Genomic DNA, 19,399 nt, shown 5'->3' with positions numbered 1-19,399 from the left:
ATGGATAAAAAAATACACGTTCAGCAAACACAGAGCTTCATGCTACTGTGGACTGACTGCTGCCTGCACCACAGCTAACTAATCTAAAGCCAGATCAGGTGAGTCTATGCTAGGCTATGTTAAAGCTTGCCAGGCATGTGTATCCTTAGGATGTTACAGGTGTATGAATCCAGAACAGAGCTTTTTGAGCTCCTTTTCTAAAAGATTTCCTCTAGAATAAGTTCTTCCCCTTCAGAAAAAACCCACTTTGGACAGCAGCAGTGCAAATTCCTTATCCCATTCTGGCAGTATTTTCATCTTTAGCCAAAAGTGGCACAAGCAAATACGGGCATATTCCTCCCCATACCAACTCTAGTCTGTAGCCTAGATATCCCATCTACATACCCTCTAAGTGTGGATACACTGGGCTGTGTTAGGAGAAGGCTGATCTCAAGCCATTTCCTCTCTGCACCAGCACAGTGCCCCAAACCTAACCCGAGGGGAGAGCTTTGGCTAGCAGCCAAATAATTAGACATAAGGGGAGCTGGGTTCAAGCCCAGATTCAAGCCTGTGCTCAGAAGGCAGCATAGATGCAGCCTGTCTGTCTAAACAAATATTTCACTATGCTTTTCGGCTGGCTAATAAGAACTATACACAAAATACTGTGAGTGAAGCAACAGACTATGCAGGGAGTGGAGATATAGCCACAGAACTCCCATCAAAACTAACAGAGCACGAGCGGCTGGCTACAACCATGCCTTCCACAAAACACGTCAGATCTCTCCTTCCTAATAACCATCACCAGAGATAGCTCGTAGTCTTGAAGAAACATTTCTAGATTTATTACTAGAAAAAAAATGACATTTTCAAACTTAAATACGTGTCCTTTTGGTCATGTTTTCACTGGAACAAGCACAATAGCATCACAGTCCATATCAAGCTCGGATGCTCTCCAAAACTGGCAGAAGCGTGTACAGCCATGAGGCAAATCATTATAAAAGCAAATATCGAGGGAAAAATAAGCAGATTACAGTATTGTCATGGTGACATTAGCATGAAGCAGCCTTTCTACACTTAAAGGAACAACACCCACTTAAAATGACACATATTTCTCACTTTTACTGCATATTGTATAAAGCACACCTCTAACAACAAGTAAGTACAAGATCATCAAAGTATTTTCATGTTTGATATTGCTTCTCATAACTGCAGTATCTGAATATCCTCTACTTGAAATCAAGATGCATATTAAAACCAGCAGTAAACTTCAAACTTCACATATTTAAAGGCCAGAAGAGAACATTATGATCATAAATGAATAGAGCCAAGTCTTTACAGACTGCAGGTCATGTAGACTTACTCAAAGATGGCTTTTAACTAGTTAATTCTGTTGCTGTTGGCAGCTTGCCAGGTATTTAGTCAGCTTCACACAACAGCAATAATATGCATAGTCTCATTTAAAAGTTCCTTTTAAAACAGTTTTACAAAACTATGTTAAGCCTCAGTCCTCAGGAATCACCTCTGTATTTCAAACAGATAAATTGGGACACACTGTAATTGTGAGGGTCACACAGAAAAGCAACAGACTCAAATTCAGATCCTGACTCCCTTGCCACTCAGTTATTCACCAGCAAGTACTCAAGAAAGTGAGAAGCTCGCAAATACATTTGCTTTCCATGCTATCTCCCAGTATGGATGCTATTATTCCATAATCAGAAAGGCTCCGTGCAAAAGAACATTTTCCATTTTCAAAGCAGAACAAGCCAAGCCCTATTTACCGCATGCTAAGAGCGTAAATGAATGATGGCTGCGTGCAGTAGCTTCTGCAGTTGATTTGCACTCTCTGATTGCATATCACCTTCCTCCTTTATGGAAGTCCTCGCTTCATCCATGAGCTGTGTTCGTTTGAATTAAAAGGCATGTAAAGCCTGCCGCACAATTTCTACTAGTGGCATTTCTGCTTTATCTTAGATGGCATTTCTCTGCTCCTTGTCCCTCTTTACATTACTGTAAACACTTGCAGAAGACAGTTTACATCAAGAGTGCATCTGCTGCTGTTCCTTTCTACCCACGTGTGAACTCCTATATGCTATGCTCTTGAGTATTTAAGTCCTTTCTTCCTGATTTGTTAAAGAAGTCTGAGTTCAGTGGTGAAAATAAGCAGCAGGAACAGATGTGCTTTTAGGAAACAAATACTTACAGAGAATATTAGCTTGAAATTGCTGTAAGAGGGACATAAAATTTCTATATAAAATATGAGACACCTAGAATAGTATACCTAATATTTTCTATACTATGTTTACCTGGCTGGCTCTAAGAATGCATCAGAAAGACTTGATTTTCATCCCATAAAACCTTTTCCCTCTTAAATTGTCTTTCAGGCATCAAAGTTAAACTGGGAACACTTAGTACTTCAGGGGTTTTTTTTGTTTTTTTTTCCCTCCATGGGATCCATACACACTATTCTGTGGTTTCTTTTCAACTTAAAACCCACACTAAAAATTAATTACAAAACCTTCCCTGGACATGCTAGTAGCTTACTGCTAAAAGGCTTTGGTTTATTTCTGCTCCTTCCATTTTTGTTTGTCGATCTGAGTCTCTGGCATCAGCTGCCCTTTCACTGCCAGCCAAGTCAATGAATGATATCCTAGAAAAAACAAATTTGCATTTATCTTAGTATCTTAGGTGACATTAGGGGCTTTTTTCTTTCTTTCTTTTTTTTTTTTTTTAAAGAACAGAATAGCAACACATGACATCAGAAGACTGGTTAGAAATAACTACCATTGAACAAGGAGAAATACTCACTGGAAATATCTGAGGCATCAAAATAAGTATAGAAGCAGCTACAGGAACAGTGTCAGAGCGTTCTGGCACTAACACAGTCATAATAGACAGTCTAATTGCATGCAATAAGAGTGCTCCACAGTTTTAACGGTAAAGCTATTTAAAGTGTAAAGCCTACATCTCTCCAGATAATCATTGTGCTTGTAGCTTCCTAAGAACACAGTTAAAGAAATTGTAAACTTTTTGAGTCTCCTTCCAGGTAAAACGGACGTCTGCCTAGGTCAAATGGGAATTCAGGGCAATATGTACAGAAATTTCCAGTATAGTAAGTAATACATTGAGCTTTCACTGCTGCTGTTCCCTTCCTTCCTCAAATCTCTACTAGACCTTCTCATGTCCCCTAGTTCTGGATGCCAGGTACTCTACTGACTGTAGTACTACGTCGTCTCCTTTGCCCTTCCTCGTATTCTAGAACAGCTCTGGCTTCTCTTATGGGCATACCTGGGGATCCTTTCCCCACTCCAGTTCCAGTTCTCTTTCAATAACAAAAAACAGCACACATGCCACACCTACATAACCACACACACTTCTACTTCCAAGCCTGCCTGCTCTGCCTTTACCTTGCTCCTTTCCACTATTTGCTGCTCTAACATTTTGCCTTGTATTTATAATAAGATCCTGGGGAGCAAGATTACATCTTATTTTTGGGGAGGGTGAGTCAGCATGTTTTTGGACACTCAGCAGTAATGTAAACACCTAGACATCTTTAATCAGACTGTTTCTTGGGGTTGTTTAGTCTGGAGAAAAGATGACTCAGAAAAGACACAATTACAGTCTTTAAATATGTAAAATGGCTGCCACAAGAGGAAGTAAATTGCTTTTTTTTGTCTGCTGCAGATAGCATCAGTCTCACATGCTCAAGCTATCAGAGAGGTTTAGGTGAGTTACTAGGTTTCCTCTGACGAAAGGGAGACTTCTTGAATGGAAACACCTCCCCCTGGGCTAGTCACCCCAGGCTTCCTTTACAGACAATTAGGAGAGAAAGGTGCTTTTAGAGGCAACTGCATCTGATCTGTTTTAGACGACTACACAGAATGGGATGAATCAGGTCCCAGAAATGGCTCTTTCTTTTCACTGACTTCAAAAGTGATGAGCTCACATGTAGAGGTGACCACTGCAGATATCTACCTTTGGCCAGATTATTGCCAGACAGGAAAAGCTTTCTAACACTGAAGATGAAGGGATGGAATTGATTGTCTCAAGATGGCAGTAAAACTCCTTCACTAGAAATCTTTAAGAACAAGTTTGACAAACATTTGCCGGAAACGTCTTAAGCACTCTTCCCTGGAGCAGAAAAAGAGTTATGAAACTTCTCAAAGCCCCTTTGAACCCTGTCTTCTGGTTTAATTTAGTTACCCACAAACTCAATATCTCTTCTCAGTTTGCCTCCTGGATGTCCCTGAGATCGACTTCCTCATCAAATGGTGGTGGTGCAGATCAGCAAGTGAACAACATTGCATATCTGCCAGATTGTGCAGTTCTGTTTCTAATCTTACCTTCCAAATGTCCTGTTGGCTGTGTCTTTAATTTGGATCTGGATGATAGCATGAGATCGAGAGGAATCCGAGTTGACTCCAGTAGCTCCTGTGCTACGTTCCTTCCCCCCCTTCAAAATCACCTGGAAAACAAGGGGAACAAAATCTAAGTAAATTGTACATAAAAACACAATCTCTCAAGAAAAGATCCTGCCCTCTTAAGTTTAGGTTACATTCAAAGGAATACTTCATTACAGCCCTGAAATTTTGGTGCAAGGCAGGTGCTAAGTTAGACTGACTCCCTTCCAAATGTTTCTTTCAGAACTTTGTATATGGATTTGCTTGTGGTGACACTACAGAGTTCAGAGAGCATTCTGCAGGTAATAAGTTGTTGCACTGCATATTCACTCTGATTTGCAAAATATCTAGACTATAAAATGAAAGAAAGTAGGTTGCAGAGGTAACCTCAGACACTTGTGGGACTGAGTATTTGTTGTGGTTTTGTTCTTGTGGTGTTTTTTTTGTTTTAATTTCACATTCTTACGTCACAGATTGGTATTGTTACCCAGAAAATCAAGAGGCATGCACTGTAACAAGATGCAAAGTGCCAAAACATTTCTCCACAACTAAAAGAAATAATGCCAGAGTAAGTAGCAAGGCATCAATTATATTCAAGGTCAGCAACAAAATAAGAAAACAAAGGGCAGAGGCATGGCAGAAGGGCAACAGCACCTTCAAGATACAATTTCAGATAATTCTCTTTCGTAAAGTTTTAAGGACTATTGCAGGAAGCCTAGCAATAACTACAGCAGGACATTCATAAAACAGAGTCATTAACTTTGCTTCTGGTAGCAAGAACAAATTAAAATATTAATCTAGCAAAATCAATATGGTTTCAGCGGACAGATGCACATTACTCAGGCCTTTCAGTGGCCAGTCACGTCTCAGCCAGCAACATAACGAACTGTTGCAGCACCTGAGCATTATACCAGTGCTAAACGCACAGAAAATTTCTGAACCCAAGCCAACAATGAATTCAATTCAATGAATATTGAATAACTGCAGACGTATTCAAGACTCTTCCCATATATCTGTTGCAGACTATTCAAAAGCTCTGAGTCAAGCTCGTGACATTTCTGTTTTCAAAAGAGGCTGTGGACAATACAAAATTAGTTTTTGCCAAGATACCTGTGAGAATAAAGTCATTTAATAGCTCTTCTGTGTGTGGAATGTGATAATACAGAGGAATGTGTTAATCAACCATATAGCAGATTTACAATCTAATTTGCAGAAGCATCACCAGCATGTCCTGAAGCTTGGAGTTAATGAGAGGATAAAGAACAAAATTAAATGGAATATAAGTGGGCAACACTGTGCCAATTTTAATGAGTCAATTACACTATCAGACACTTTTAATTTACAGTTCCTTACTGAGAAAGGAATTAAATTATGCAAAGTCAAGAAAAATGGAAGGCAGATTTAACCAGCTTTCTTACTGCAGGACAGAGCAGAAAATTTGCTAATGCTCTTGCAGAGCTCAGCCAAGCAGGGAAGGCAGACTGAAGCCTTGCTTGTGCTGAACGTCAGCTACTGTTTAAAGACCCTGATTTTACAAGGCTGTTATCACCTACCATTATCTAAGTAATGTCTCAATCCTAACTCAGTTCAATATCTCAATCTTAAGTATTTTCTAATTTCTAGTTTTATTAATTTTCAAATTTATATCTATCCTCCCACACCCACGTACCCTTTATACAGAAAACATAAGCTCATAGAAGCCAAAGAAATTACACTGGAGAAAAATATGGATCTATCAAACAAGTAAAAAATAAACTAACCAACTATGCTTGCCCAGCTGTAAATTGTATCTTCACATCCACAGTACTTCTCACCTTTTATTGTTTTACTTGGTGTACTGAGTTGCGTTTAGACTTTAAATCCATTTTGAGTCATCTAGGATCTTTCAGGGTTTGTTTTGCTGGGACACTATTTAATTTCTGGGATAGTGACAGCAGCCTGTTTCCTGGCAAAGGTCTATCCCTAAGGTGTGGCAGCAGAAGCAGCAACTCTAAGTCAACAGTTCATGTGTCACTAATACCAGTTACGGTGACGCAGGAAGCCTACCAAATAAAGGCACTTTTAACAGTGCTCCTCGATGCTCTGCTGAGGTTGCCAACTTCAGAGCCCTCAACAGGAACACACACATGTAGTACACAACAAATAACAATCTTCTCTGCAAATCACTTATCTCACAAATTAGTGAATTGGGCTGTAGAAGACAAAATAAGCACCAGTATAGAGGTTACCTCTAACAGTAGGTCTACAGAGTCCACCTGAACCTCTCGCAGTCCAACTATCTGAACGACATGCTTGCCGTCTTCTCTTGCAAAAAGTCTGAAAGGGAAACATGGCTTGCAGAAAGGAAATTTTTGAAGTCTCAAAGAGCAGCAATGGAAACACACGTCAGTGCTATGACACTATGTGCAATATGCATCAAAGCTACCAGTTAGGGGAGAGAGAACATTGTCATTCACTTATTGTCAGAGCTGAAGAGCTATTTCATTTATAATATGTACTATTCATATTTCACTGTTAAAAAGATCTTATCAACGCATTTCTGCTAAAATAGGGAGCAGTAATATAATGAAGCAGACAAATAAATTACGATGTTTACATTTTAGCGTTCCTGCCCCTCTTTGAACTGCATCTCGCCCTTTTCTAGGAAGTTCAGACTGTATAACTTATGCTCTGCTCAAGTTTTCAAGGTTTTTGCATGGCATGGATTTTATAGCAGCTTCCATAGCTATAGAGTCAGAGTACGGAGCAACTCTGCTATGAATCACACAGAAGTAAACATTACACTATGCAGGAAGAACATAGCCATGACATATGTGGGGGAGAAGGTTTAATCTCCCCCATCAGTGACATGTAAGATAGCTAAGGGACATGCAGAGAATACCCTCTGCCTTTCTTAGTAAAACCACTCCTGACAGTAGATTATACTATCTGGCTTATATCCAAAGAGAAGTCCATGAACTATCACTCAATATTAAAAAGATCCTTCAAGACTGTTCTGGAGAAAGGGAATACACACTCACATATACACCCAGATGCTTGCAGAAATAGGTGAGCAGATGCTCACTCCCCAAAGTAGAAAGCCTCCCTGTTGAGCCCTCCAGTATGGATGGTCTCAGCATACTGCTCTCAAGGATGCTAAAGGCCTCCAGCTGACAGGTGATGTTCCTTTGAGATCATACTGGAAAGATTTCACCATTGAGATCTTAACTGGCATTTGAGATTTCAGACCACAGTAATTTTTTTTTTTTAAGACCAGGGATGTTCTGAGTTGTCTTGATTTCCACTCCAGACGGAGCTCCTGTGGAAGTACACACCTGTCTGAACAGGTCTTGGGCTGGGGAGCGCCGGGAGCTTCTGCTGGCGGGTGACAGCAGTGCCACCTGCAGAGGTGTGCTCTGGTTGAGTCACTGGGGTGCCAGGTAAAGGAGCTGACGGAGGGGGTGAGCAGACCCTGCAGGGCCAGGCGTAACAAGGGGGAGCCTGACAGGATCCTCAGAGGCTGCAGCGGCAAGAGCCTGAGCCCCATTTGCACAGCAGGAGGGACAGCCAGAGGCTATGTTCAAGCACAAGGAAGACGGGGACCACGCAACAGTGGTCACTGGAAAGACTTCTGGCAACAGGAGGGCTCCTTCTCTACCTGCAGATGTTTAGCTGTTGTATTATGCATATTATAGTGTAAGCAAAACAGTGTGAGTTCATATCTCAGACAGGGCCCTCATTTTTACTTGTTTTTTCCCCCCATAAAAATAACACAAACCAGTAGTCTCTATCAATGCCACAGTATTTAGTGCCAGATTCTGCCCTCCTCTTTCACTAACTCACTCCCAGGAACAACCCTAAATAAATATATAAAATTGATTATAGATGGTAATATATTAAATGTAATTGCACAAAACAGTAACAAAATGATTTATAAACAGTAACCAACCAATTCATAACCCTAGTTTTACAGTGATATGTCTCTTTATTTAAATACCTCTTTCTTCCATTTAGCAGGTCATAAAGCTGTCCACAGTAGATCTCATAAAAACTGATTAACACAAGGAGATCTTTCCTTGACTGTGGTGCTTCCAGGTGTCTAAATATGTCCTTGGCAGCCAAGGCGTAGAGTCCCGGGTTCCGGTGAGTACCTATCATAGTGTAAGTCTTGCCAGCACCAGTCTGTCCATATGCAAAGCAGGTTGCATTGCCTCTGTAATGATAAGTTATATTTTTAGTGCCACATCTGATGTATTCATGTCTATTAAAAGGGATTCTGCAACGTAAATATCTATACATAGAGATGACCCTTAGCAAAGAGGTTCAGTTTGCATCTCCATCTGGGAAACTGCAAAACACTTAACAGCGATTCCCGAGCACACCCTATGAAGACCTGGCATGTCACACAGTGCTGGCTCTCCTCCTTCTTTCCTGATGCCAAAAATGCGTTTACAGACGCTAACGACACTTTATTATTTTTCCAACTGTTTAGACGCTACAGAGATACTGTAGGATTATGAATGGGAATCCTTTTGATTATGGACCACAGAGGAAAAATGACTGTGACACAAGGTGCGAAACAGCCACAAGTCAGGTTCTGTGTTACCACACAGTGTTCTCAAAGACTAACGCCCTCGCAATACTGAGCAAAGTCAGTTTATCACAAGCTGCAGCCCTGTGTGCAGGTAAGTCAATCCGGGAACCTGTTGCTGCCTAGGGGGAGGTTTTGCTCTTCCATTCCTCTGCTCTCGGTTGTGTGACCTACAGCATCCCCTGTGCTGGCTCTGACGTTTGACTTTACAGTACTGAAACAGCAGAAAGCTTTCCAATTTTTTGCAGGTTAGTTTTCTGCTGTTTCAGTGGAGTAAAGTAACTCTTGGAGGATCACAAAATATGTCAAAACTGGCTTCATGTAACCTGTGGGAGTGTGGCTGGAAGGAGGGAAAGGAAGCTGATCATTCCCTTTCAGTGGCAGAGCGCTGTTAGGTGCCCTCACTTCAGCTAGTGAAAACACAGTCTCAGCTTTATTCAGGATTACTGCATCTTGGTCATCATGTCACTTTAACGTTATAAGGGCAACGCACACAAAACGTCACGGAGGTCTCAGGATATGGCTCTGCAGCCTTGCAAGCCCATCTAAGCTGAGGCTACCACATGCCTACCTCCCCTTCCCACCCTTGCCCTTGTACAAGCACTGGCGCTCGCCACTATGAAGTGAAGAGATTCAGGGAACTAAATCAGCCAAAAAACAAATACCACAGAACACATGATATTTTTTTAAAAGTTTTTTTGGCTGGCTCAGTATCTGGTTGCAGCGAAGTGGGTAAAATGTGGGACTGCAGCATGGACAGTGAATAGTTTCTTGCCAGTTTAGACTGCTGAATTAGTTCACCATGGGGTCAGATGAGACCCAACGCCAGCGAAGGGAAAGTGGCAGGAAGGACAGAAAAGCAGGGGGAAGCTGAGAAAAAAAAACAGTGGCATCTCTTTTGGTGGCATTACTGGCTTGGCTGTAATGTGAATCTGTGCCTTTAGTGAATATTATTACACAGCAGGCTATAAACCTTATTCTCCCTCTTTCACTTTCCTTTCCTCAAGAGCATGATGCTTTGTGTCTCTGCTGCAGATACTCAGAGACTTTCAGTAACAGAAAGCTTCTTTTTGTCAGTGTTCAGCATGGATATGTCATTCTTGCCTTCAAAGACTCAAAATATAATTATATTCAAGCTTGTTACATTGCGTGAAAATAAGATTACCCATGTAAAGCCACCATCAATTTGCCATTAATCAGGAAGCATGTAATTACAATTAGCCCTCTAAAAATATAAATCAATAAAATAAAAATAAACCACAAGCTTATTGAAGTTTCTATTTCCATGTGAACTGTACAAATACATGCAAAAATATCTCACAACCATCTCATGAAAGAGCTAATATTATTTTTCTACAGATGAGTAAACCAAGGCACTAGACACTTTGTGCTATACCACACAGAAGTCTTTGTTAGAGCAGAGATTAGACTCCAGGAATCCTGACACCCATTTTTTTTGTTCTAGGTAGGCCATCTCATCTCCTTGCTACAGCTGAGGCCCAATTTTCATTTCCTCTCACTGATAGTGAAGAAATTTTTTCCTGACTTATTTTGTCAAAATTACAGTCAAAGACATTCTAAATGGGGAAGGATATGCGGAAAAGGAGAAATGAATGCATTTGCAAAAGATGAAAAGAGTAAAAAGAAAAGTAAAACAGTATATGAAATTGGAAAACAAAAAGGCAGAAAATAACAAATGTATGCACTGATGCCCTACCCGTTAAAAATATGCTGAATGAGAGGATGAGCTGTCTTCATATACACATCCTGATTGGTACATGACTCCCCAAAGACTTCATCAAAATAAAAAACATGCTGAAAAATAAACATGATCTTTACATGAAAAGGAATATGTCTCACTTCCCCTTCACCCCCATTAGAAGACAAATTATAATAACAGAAGTCTTTCCAGTGACTTCATATGGCTTTGGATCAGGTCCAAAGTGACACGGCAAATTTGACATGCAGCATCACGTATGCAGGAACACACCATTACAACCAATCAACAGAATGAGGGTAGAAAGAAAAAAGGGAAGCAAAGGTGCCTTAATCTTCCATCATTCTGAAGCAGAAGATACAGCAGCCTTTTGACAAAAAGCAGGAGAAAACTAATAAAAAAAACCCTCATCTATTCCTGAAATGAATCAGCCTACAGATGTACAGTAAGACTACAACAGTAAAAAGGACTCAAAACTAGTCCTCAGTTGTGATTAGCTGTCTCTGTTCTCCAGACTCAAACCCTTTTTATGCCAGAGAAGGCTAAGCTATTCCTAAGCAAAGCTGGACTGCGTTATCGCAGAAGAGGGCAGAAGAAAAACCCTCCAATGTTCAGGGTCTGATCCCAAGCAGCAGGGTCTCTAGAAAGACTGCAGCTGAGGTCATTTTGAACTTTGGAGCTGGAGCTGGTCCTTCTAGGTTAAGAAGGGGACAGTGGAGACAGTCACATAAACACATTGCACTTCCAGAAAAGCTTCCCGGGACTGGTGTCTAACATTGCACTCTAATGAAACAGTGCCTGGTAAATTAATGTAGTAAATCTCCAGGACTGATAATCATTTCAATGATGCACAAACAAGCCACACTAGCACATGTGCAAATTAAACAGGGAGTCGCAGCAGCTACACCTGGCTCACAGGGCAGATGAGCTCTGTAACAGGCCTGCAGTTTTGGGTCCCCAGGCCACAGAGCTGGAGCCTGTCCCAGCTCCCGTTTGGTCCGCACCGCTGGGCTTCCTTTCTGTAGGAACCAGGGACGGAGGCAGGGTGAGCAGCCAGACTTGGAAGCAAGAAAGTGCTCCAGGGTCCTACAGTACCGATATGGCCTTCTTGCCATGGCATACTTCTGAGTGGACAATATTGATTTATAGCAAGATTTCTATTACCAGAACAAAATAAACTAGCAGTTATTTCAGTGCTGAGACACCACAGTGATAGGCACCACACAAATGCCAAATATAGCTAGTCAGATGGAGGGAGCAGGGTGGAATGGCTGCATGTGTCACACTGTAAAAGGTGGTATATGAACCAGGCCTGAGAGAGCTGCAAACTGATTTTTTACTGGACACTCCGAACAGTTGTTCCCAGGACCCAGACTGTAAAAATAACACACAGAGCAGAGCGAGTACGGCTTGCTGCTCTCTAGAAATCAGTTCTGTTCCTGGTGCTGTCGGTCAAAACTGAGAATTTGAACTATGACAGCACAAGATCCTTGGGATTTAGAAACAAAGACCAAAGGAGAACTTAACTTTCAGAAGCATTTGAGAACTAAGAAGGGGAGGGGGCAAAGGTACAAGTGATTCATCGGAACAAACTACAGTGCTGAAAGAGTGTGAAAAGGAAACTCCTCACTGAAGTACCCTGGAAAGTTATTAGGGGACTCTGCAGCAGGCAGTTCTGTTACAACAATGGCATTCAGCAGAGGGTTTTATTTTGTCACGGGCAAAGAAAGCTGCAGGAGACATGCTTTGGGGGACTTAAAATTCTCAAGTTTTCTGCCACAAGCTGGCACAAATCAGGAGCAATTCCAATATAGTTACGCTGAGCTGATAAAAAGAGCCCACCACCTATCTTATGCAAGAAATAAGGACAGCTCTTTTCTGTTTCCCCTCACTGAAATCCCAAGGTGGTTCTTGTCTGTGTTCATCATCAGTACAATTTGCTTTATCCCACCATGCAAGTGACTGGCCCATAGACATAAAATGTAAATGCAACACGTTACCTGTAAAATATATTGGGTGAGATCAACTGCCTCTTTCTTCTCATGAAGAAGTAGAGTTTCTTTATTTTTCACTGTGATGATATTAACCTCCCCACGTCGCTCCTCTCTCAGGCCCAGAGGACGTTTTCGGACACACACTCGGATTTTTTCAATCTCTGTCCACGGAGTTTCTTTCTCAGAGGTACTCGATCTACAATGAAATTGTAGTTTTGTATTTTAAAACCAGGTTACTACACAATGCAGAATATGCATAAATATGACTTGGATTTCTAGCTTTACCAGATAAATATTTCCGTCACACTCACCAAAAAACCCTCATTGTGACATGGTGGAGTTTCTGCTGTTTTTTGCTAAATAGACTAATAACTTTTGTGCACTTTGTTAAAATAATAGTAGTGTTTACACAGCTATGTTCCTGAGCTTGTCGCTGGACTGGCATATCTTCAGTTGTCCACAAACATATGATCCAAGCTGGCAAAACATACAATTTCACTTAAAGAAACTTATTCTCACTGAAATTATTCTCAGCCACTATTAGTCACTTAATTCTGTACAGATAAAAGTATAAACAGATCTTGAAAAGGAGCGGGTGTAATATTTAGTTGCTTTTCCCCTAATACTGACTTTCTTTCACTCAATTATAGGCTGTCCAGCAGGTTGCAGGTAGATGTCTCAGACTAGGAAACTAGACAGTATCACCATGTTTCTATTCACTTCAAAGAAAACTTGAAATATTGATCTCTTCATTATCTCTTCTTTGGTCTTCTATCCAACTTGTTTCTTTTACCATAAAAATTATGCTCTTTCAGGGAACAAAGTTGTCATTTTAATCAAGCCCTGACTTGTCTGAAAGTACTCCTTCTGCCATACTATCCAAATGCCTTTCCAAAATCTCTTAATGTAGTGATTAAAAACCAAGCCTAGCTGTCTAGTAAATTAAAAACAAAAACACAGCAAGGATACAAGTTGTTCAATATCTCATTACAACTACAAGCTTGTAATGTCATTGCTGCATGATTCCCCAGAAGCAGACAATACGCAGATATAAATCTCAAGACGTAGTCTTTAAAGAGTTCACACAAGTCATTTTTCCTTGTAACTGTACTCCCATTAATTTTAGTATGGCTTTCCTATGCCGACCAAGATCAGGCCCTGTATTTAGATGGAAACTTCTTTCCCCTGAAAGACCAAGATACTTGAAATAAGATACTTTAGCTTATAGGCCACTATAAGCTTATGGATATCATTGGGCACCAGATGTTGTCAACAGATGATCAGAGGCTCTAAAGCTTACTTCTCATTTCACCAGAGGCTGAATTTGGTGACCTGTAAGGAAAGCCTTTGTTTTGCTCTCAGAGCTTGAGGGAGAAAGGGCTGATTACAAAATCTGGAGAAGGGAAAAACTGAAAACTTGGTGATTCTGTTTACGACAGAAAAGGCATAAATTCTTTCTTGTACAGATGCACATTTAACTGCAAGTATTTTGTACGGGGACAAAATATGTTTGAATTCTGTATGCTGAACCTCAAGTTTAATTTTCTATTAACCTTTCTTAAACAGAAATTATATTTTATGACAAAATATGTTTTTATACTATTAGCAAAAAACAAACCTTGAAACAGATCATTAGAAACCTGATTAGACAAAAGTCAGAAGAATCCCCATGTCCTATCTGCTGACATGAAAATCAAGTCATTGACAGTGGGCAAATGGAAAATATATTTAAACATATTAAAAGAGCTGTTTATCTTTCTTCAGTCTTAAATCACTCCACTGTCCAGGGTTACTTGTAGATGAGACTGGATTAGTCTTAACAGTGGTCAAATCCCCAGGTGACATGGGAATGGATTCAGTGCAGATGGACACTCCCAAGTCAGGAACCACTAACCCAACTGCCAGCAGGCTGGCCCCAAGCCTGGAATGCAGAACATGTGCTCTGTGGTCAAGGCAGGGGAAAGAGAAACTCGGGCATGTCAGGAGGCTGCAGGAAGCCCACAAGATGAACCCTAGTGCTAAGCACAAAGGAATGTGCTTAGAAGAAAGAGAAGAACAAGGGAAGAAAGCGAGAACAACAGAGAGCACAGCTCTATTGCAGGATTCAGGATCTTAAACTCCTCTAGCTGGTCCATAAGGTTATATTTTGTTTTTTACTTTCCAGCCCTGTGAACCCTACCCTTTTTGTTGCACCTTGGCTTGGTTTCCAGAGGACACAGAGAATGCACCAAGATGCCAATCCTATATTTAGGAGGTTAGCGCACTCCTCTGGAAGGCAGAAGTGGCAACGTTGAATTCTTCTCCAGTTCGAAACTGTGGTCTCTCATTTCACAGGTAAGTGCTCTAACTGCTAGGCCACCATAGTGCTTTCCCACTGTGGCAACAGCATCTGCTCCATCCAGGCTACGTGCATGTGCAACGGGAGTTGTGATCAACCCTGACTCCATGGATCCTCCCACACTCCATCTATCACCACCTCATACAGCTACGCTTGCCTGCAGGAGGTGGTAACCACCCATTGGGTGGTTGGCAGCGCAGATCTTCAGGCAGACTGGACACCTTGGATCCAATACATGTCTCTACATCAAGCTAGGACGCGCTACTGCTTGCCATCAAACACATGCACTCCTCCTGAAGTAGTTCATGAACCACAAATGGTATATCGTCCTGACTTTCAGAACCTCTACACAAGGTTATCATTTTGAACATAGCACTATGATCCTATGACAGTCTCTTTGCTGCATTTTAAAACAAAACTGCCACAATTTCATTGCGCTGAGCTTGATTCTGGTAGTATGTGCGCAGGGAGGAATGTACTCAGTCTGCTGGATCAGGATCTGCAGGAGATCTAAATGCAGAAGTGGCTAGTGCCTGGATCCCAACCAGATTAGAAGGAGAGGCCTGGGAGACATCTATCAAGTGTGGACACTTTCAGGGGCAGCTGATTGAGGCCTTCTTAGATCACAATTTCTGACTCAAGGCAGTCAGTTTACACTGCACTTATCTGCACTCTGCCTAGCGTAAGCCAATAAAAGTTATATTGTGCTTTAAAAATGTTTCCAGGGTTGATTTACCAGGGGTCCAAGATAACCGTAGCCCCCTGTTAGCAATACTGGGAACAGTACGAATGTTACAGATCATGTGCTCAGGGAGCAGCTGCAAAGCTTCCCTCTCACCACCGTCTGTATCCAGTCCCAGTTATATTCATTCTGTTTCTTTTTAAAGTTCCAGTTTGGAAATTTATAAACAAATATAACTATCAGAGTATGCATCATTTTTACTGGGAAAAACTTCACAGACTTACCATCAACTGGCAACACTATATTTTGGAAATTTATGTTTTGCAAGATAGTCACATGGAAAAAAAAAAAAACGAGAAAAAAAAGACTGGCCAAAACATCAAGAAAACAAAGGCTTATATCCTGCAAGACAGTGAAAACTATTCTTAGACAATCTTGGCAAGTAGCAGCTGGTGAATTCAACCGATTCTTTCTACTAGACTCGGAGAGTGTGAAGTGCTTGTTAATACATCCCCTCCCTATAAGATCTTACATTGTTCTGTACAACTTTTGCAGCATGACAGTTTGCTTATTTGGAGTTGATAAAGACAGATTCTCCTCCCCAGTGCTGAAATTGCTAATTATGATTAACTTGAAATAAGGTAAAATAAAGGGGATGAATTATTACCTGATACAAGAATGAGGTAGTCCATAATTATACCCTGAAATATGAGTTATTCTTTGTATTATGGGAGTTTCAGAATCCCCCAAGAGAGGAGCAATATCATCAGATACTGTAGTACAGTCCAGTTCACTTTTTGTGCATATTCCAGGAGTATTTAGGTCTCTTCTAGTTATTCTAATCAGCTCTGAATCATGTGGTTGAACATGTCCCAGCATTTCCACTAGACTGTCTCTTTCTTCATTGGCACTGAAATCAGATGAACCATATGATTCAGACACTGAGTCTTTAACAGCTCCATCATTTTTCTCAAAGAAGGACTCAAAACGCAGTTGTCTACGGGGACCTGATCTGGTCACCTGAGGCTGAATAATAAGGCCACTTGTTCGGAAATCTTGCTTGTTTAAGTCTGCTACATCTTCCTCTTCTTGCATAATTTTGATTATTCTAATGAGCTGAAAAAGACGTTTGCGGTCATTCATGTTGTGGACCCCCAGTTTGGTATAATCTTTCATGGAAACCTTGGCAAGCTCATCAATCTTCTGAAGACCAAAGGCAGCAAAATGGGGATAGTATTTTTCAAGTTCTGCCTCACAAAGGCATTCATAAAGGCATGATGCCATCTTCAAGCTAAAGTCTACAATAAATCAAACAAAAGAAATATTAGATTCATATGAAACATCGCGGCTGACAGAGTTATTATTGAAGTAACTACACATTTCCCCAAATGCCATTATCTGCAGTCAGGATAGGAGCCTGTTAAACTCCAATTTCCGAAACACCGGATTGTCAAACAGTATGGAATATAGCAATAACAGAAGTACACTAAGTATGAAGCACATTTTTTACTTATGAAATTGTATTTTAAAATGATACATAGAAATGCACAATACACAGTTACTTACTACTGCAGAGCTCCTACACGTCTGAGGTCTACTTGATAAATGCCGCAGCTACTGAAACCCTGTTCTCAAGCTACAGAATGTAAAATGCCTAATTTTAGATACTCAACTTAATATCAGGGCATATGGTCTAGTGTGGTTCTGCAGCTATCCATTGTCAGCTAACCAAAGGAAAAGAAATTGCATTTGTCCTCACCTAAGGTTGAATTATTAAGACTGTTCATCTTACAGATGAACTACAGCAAAGTTGTGGTTTTATGTTTCTTTTAAGTGTAACTTTCTACTGAATTTCATGCATCTTGTGAGCATTTCTAAGTGTACTTGACAGAATACCCAAAACATTATGCAAAACCTGGAACACAGAATTTATCTAAATCGATATACGCTACTGGAACTCTGTACTTGCGTTCTTGGGAAACCCAAAAAACTAACATGCATGACTGAAAGGTATGTGGAAAAAAAAATAAAATCCTAAACACATGTATTCCTAGCAATACATTTTGCTGCTGTTTGTATCCAGATGGATTAATATCTGCAGATATTTTTACTTATTTTGTAAAATTAAAAAATGATAGCACTTCAAATATCTATTGCCCACTGCCTTCTTATACATTTGCTCAGTCTAGGACCTTAGCAAATACAAATCTTACTCAGTTTAGGAGGTGATAATATCCTTCAATAAAAACAAGTTATTTAAGCCGAAAGTTTTTTTTCCCCTGTAATTCAGAATAAGTTCTTTAGCAAGTTTTTCAAGCATCTCTACAATAATATTATATAAGAAAATAAGGTCACTAAATATCACCCCAAGGTTGATCTTATGTCATTAAAATTATTACGCACACAGTTGGAATAATAATAACAAAACAATGACGATTCTATTAAAATGCTGATTGCATAAGATATAACAGAGGCCAAAAGATGCATTAGAGGACAACTAAAATGATTTTGGAGCTGGAGTCTAAGCTGTAAATAGCGGTTAACCATAATAAAATTATGTGAGTCAGCAGCAACAAACTTCAAGACAAAAGCAACTGTTATATAGGCAGACTTTTTTATTGCATGTGTAATGCAGTTCCGAATCTTGAGGTAAAGCCAAAGCTGCTGCTGAAACTACTAGATCCAGAGAAGGGGAAACAAAATCCACAAAGAGGATTGTGAATCCAAAGATCATAGAGTCTCACCACTACACACGTACAAGACCTCTCACAAGCATTCACAATTTCCCAAATTCTTTAACATCTACAATTCCCCAAGAACTTCAGATTTCATTTAGAGGAAGCTTATGTTTTTGAAAAATGCCTAGCTTACATAAAGTAGCTAAAAAGATAAAACAGGTCCTCTGTAAATCTGTTTGCTTGCACTGCCGCAGGAAACCTCTTTGTTTGATAAAAGGAGCAGATTCCTTTCACCCATTCTTGCTCTGTATCCTAGGTTATATTTACATCATCGTATATGCTTCAGTTAAGTACAGATTGACCAAAAAAAACAGTGCAAAAACTAATTCTATGTTAACTTCTATTTGAATGATAATGTTGGGCATAATTTTCTAGAGAGGAGAAAGAAACAAAAAAAAAAAAAGAAAAGAAGGAGACATTTCCCCAAAAGAAAGCAATAGACAAGGATGGAAGCAATGAATTCTAAGGTCAAGGTTCTAATAAAAAAATTAAACAAAATATAATTAAATACCCATAAATGACTATACATTCTATTTTCCATCACTGGAGTAATAGGGGACTAAAAGTCTCGAAATACGGAAAATCCAAGTAATACAGGTACTACAGAACATACAAGAAGGCTACCACTGAGCCACATAAGCGGCTCTGCACAGCTTACTGGCTAAGGCTCTGTGCCACATGAAAGCGACTAAACTGCTTCCTAATGGAAGCTGGCCCTGAAAGTAATAGAAGTGCTTTTTCTGCCCCAGATATAATAAATCTTCCTGGATCTAAGTGGTTCCAGGAGCTAACTTCAGTGTCTCTCCATCCATGGAACAGCTATTTCACAATCCAGGAAAATTGAACATTGACTAATAAAGGAATAACAAGTTAATTAACCTTGGGAAAAATTAAGCAGAAGTCATGATGAGTTCCACCATTTCTGATCATTTTAAAAACTCAAGAATAGACAGTTTTCTAAAAGATTTGGTCTGATTCAAATGA

The 19,399-nt window shown here is 40.2% G+C and overlaps 1 protein-coding gene across 1 annotated transcript in view; it reads right to left on the bottom strand.

Moving 5' to 3' along the window:
• Positions 1-17,166, bottom strand: part of KIF24 (kinesin family member 24) — a 28,282-nt gene extending 11,116 nt beyond the window's left edge. Inside the window, exons 1-7 of the mRNA XM_067316339.1 lie at positions 16,345-17,166; positions 12,664-12,853; positions 10,664-10,761; positions 8,353-8,568; positions 6,605-6,692; positions 4,320-4,441; positions 2,521-2,626 (exon numbers count right to left, since the gene is read on the bottom strand). Coding sequence (XP_067172440.1) covers positions 2,521-2,626; positions 4,320-4,441; positions 6,605-6,692; positions 8,353-8,568; positions 10,664-10,761; positions 12,664-12,853; positions 16,345-16,961 — 1,437 coding nt within the window. The 5' untranslated portion in view covers positions 16,962-17,166. The remainder of the gene's footprint in view (positions 1-2,520; positions 2,627-4,319; positions 4,442-6,604; positions 6,693-8,352; positions 8,569-10,663; positions 10,762-12,663; positions 12,854-16,344) is intronic.
• Positions 17,167-19,399: the final 2,233 nt, after the last annotated feature.

This window comes from Apteryx mantelli, chromosome Z, assembly GCF_036417845.1.
Source record: "Apteryx mantelli isolate bAptMan1 chromosome Z, bAptMan1.hap1, whole genome shotgun sequence".
Lineage (NCBI taxonomy): Eukaryota > Metazoa > Chordata > Aves > Apterygiformes > Apterygidae > Apteryx > Apteryx mantelli.
This window is presented reverse-complemented; position numbering and strand designations above follow the sequence as displayed.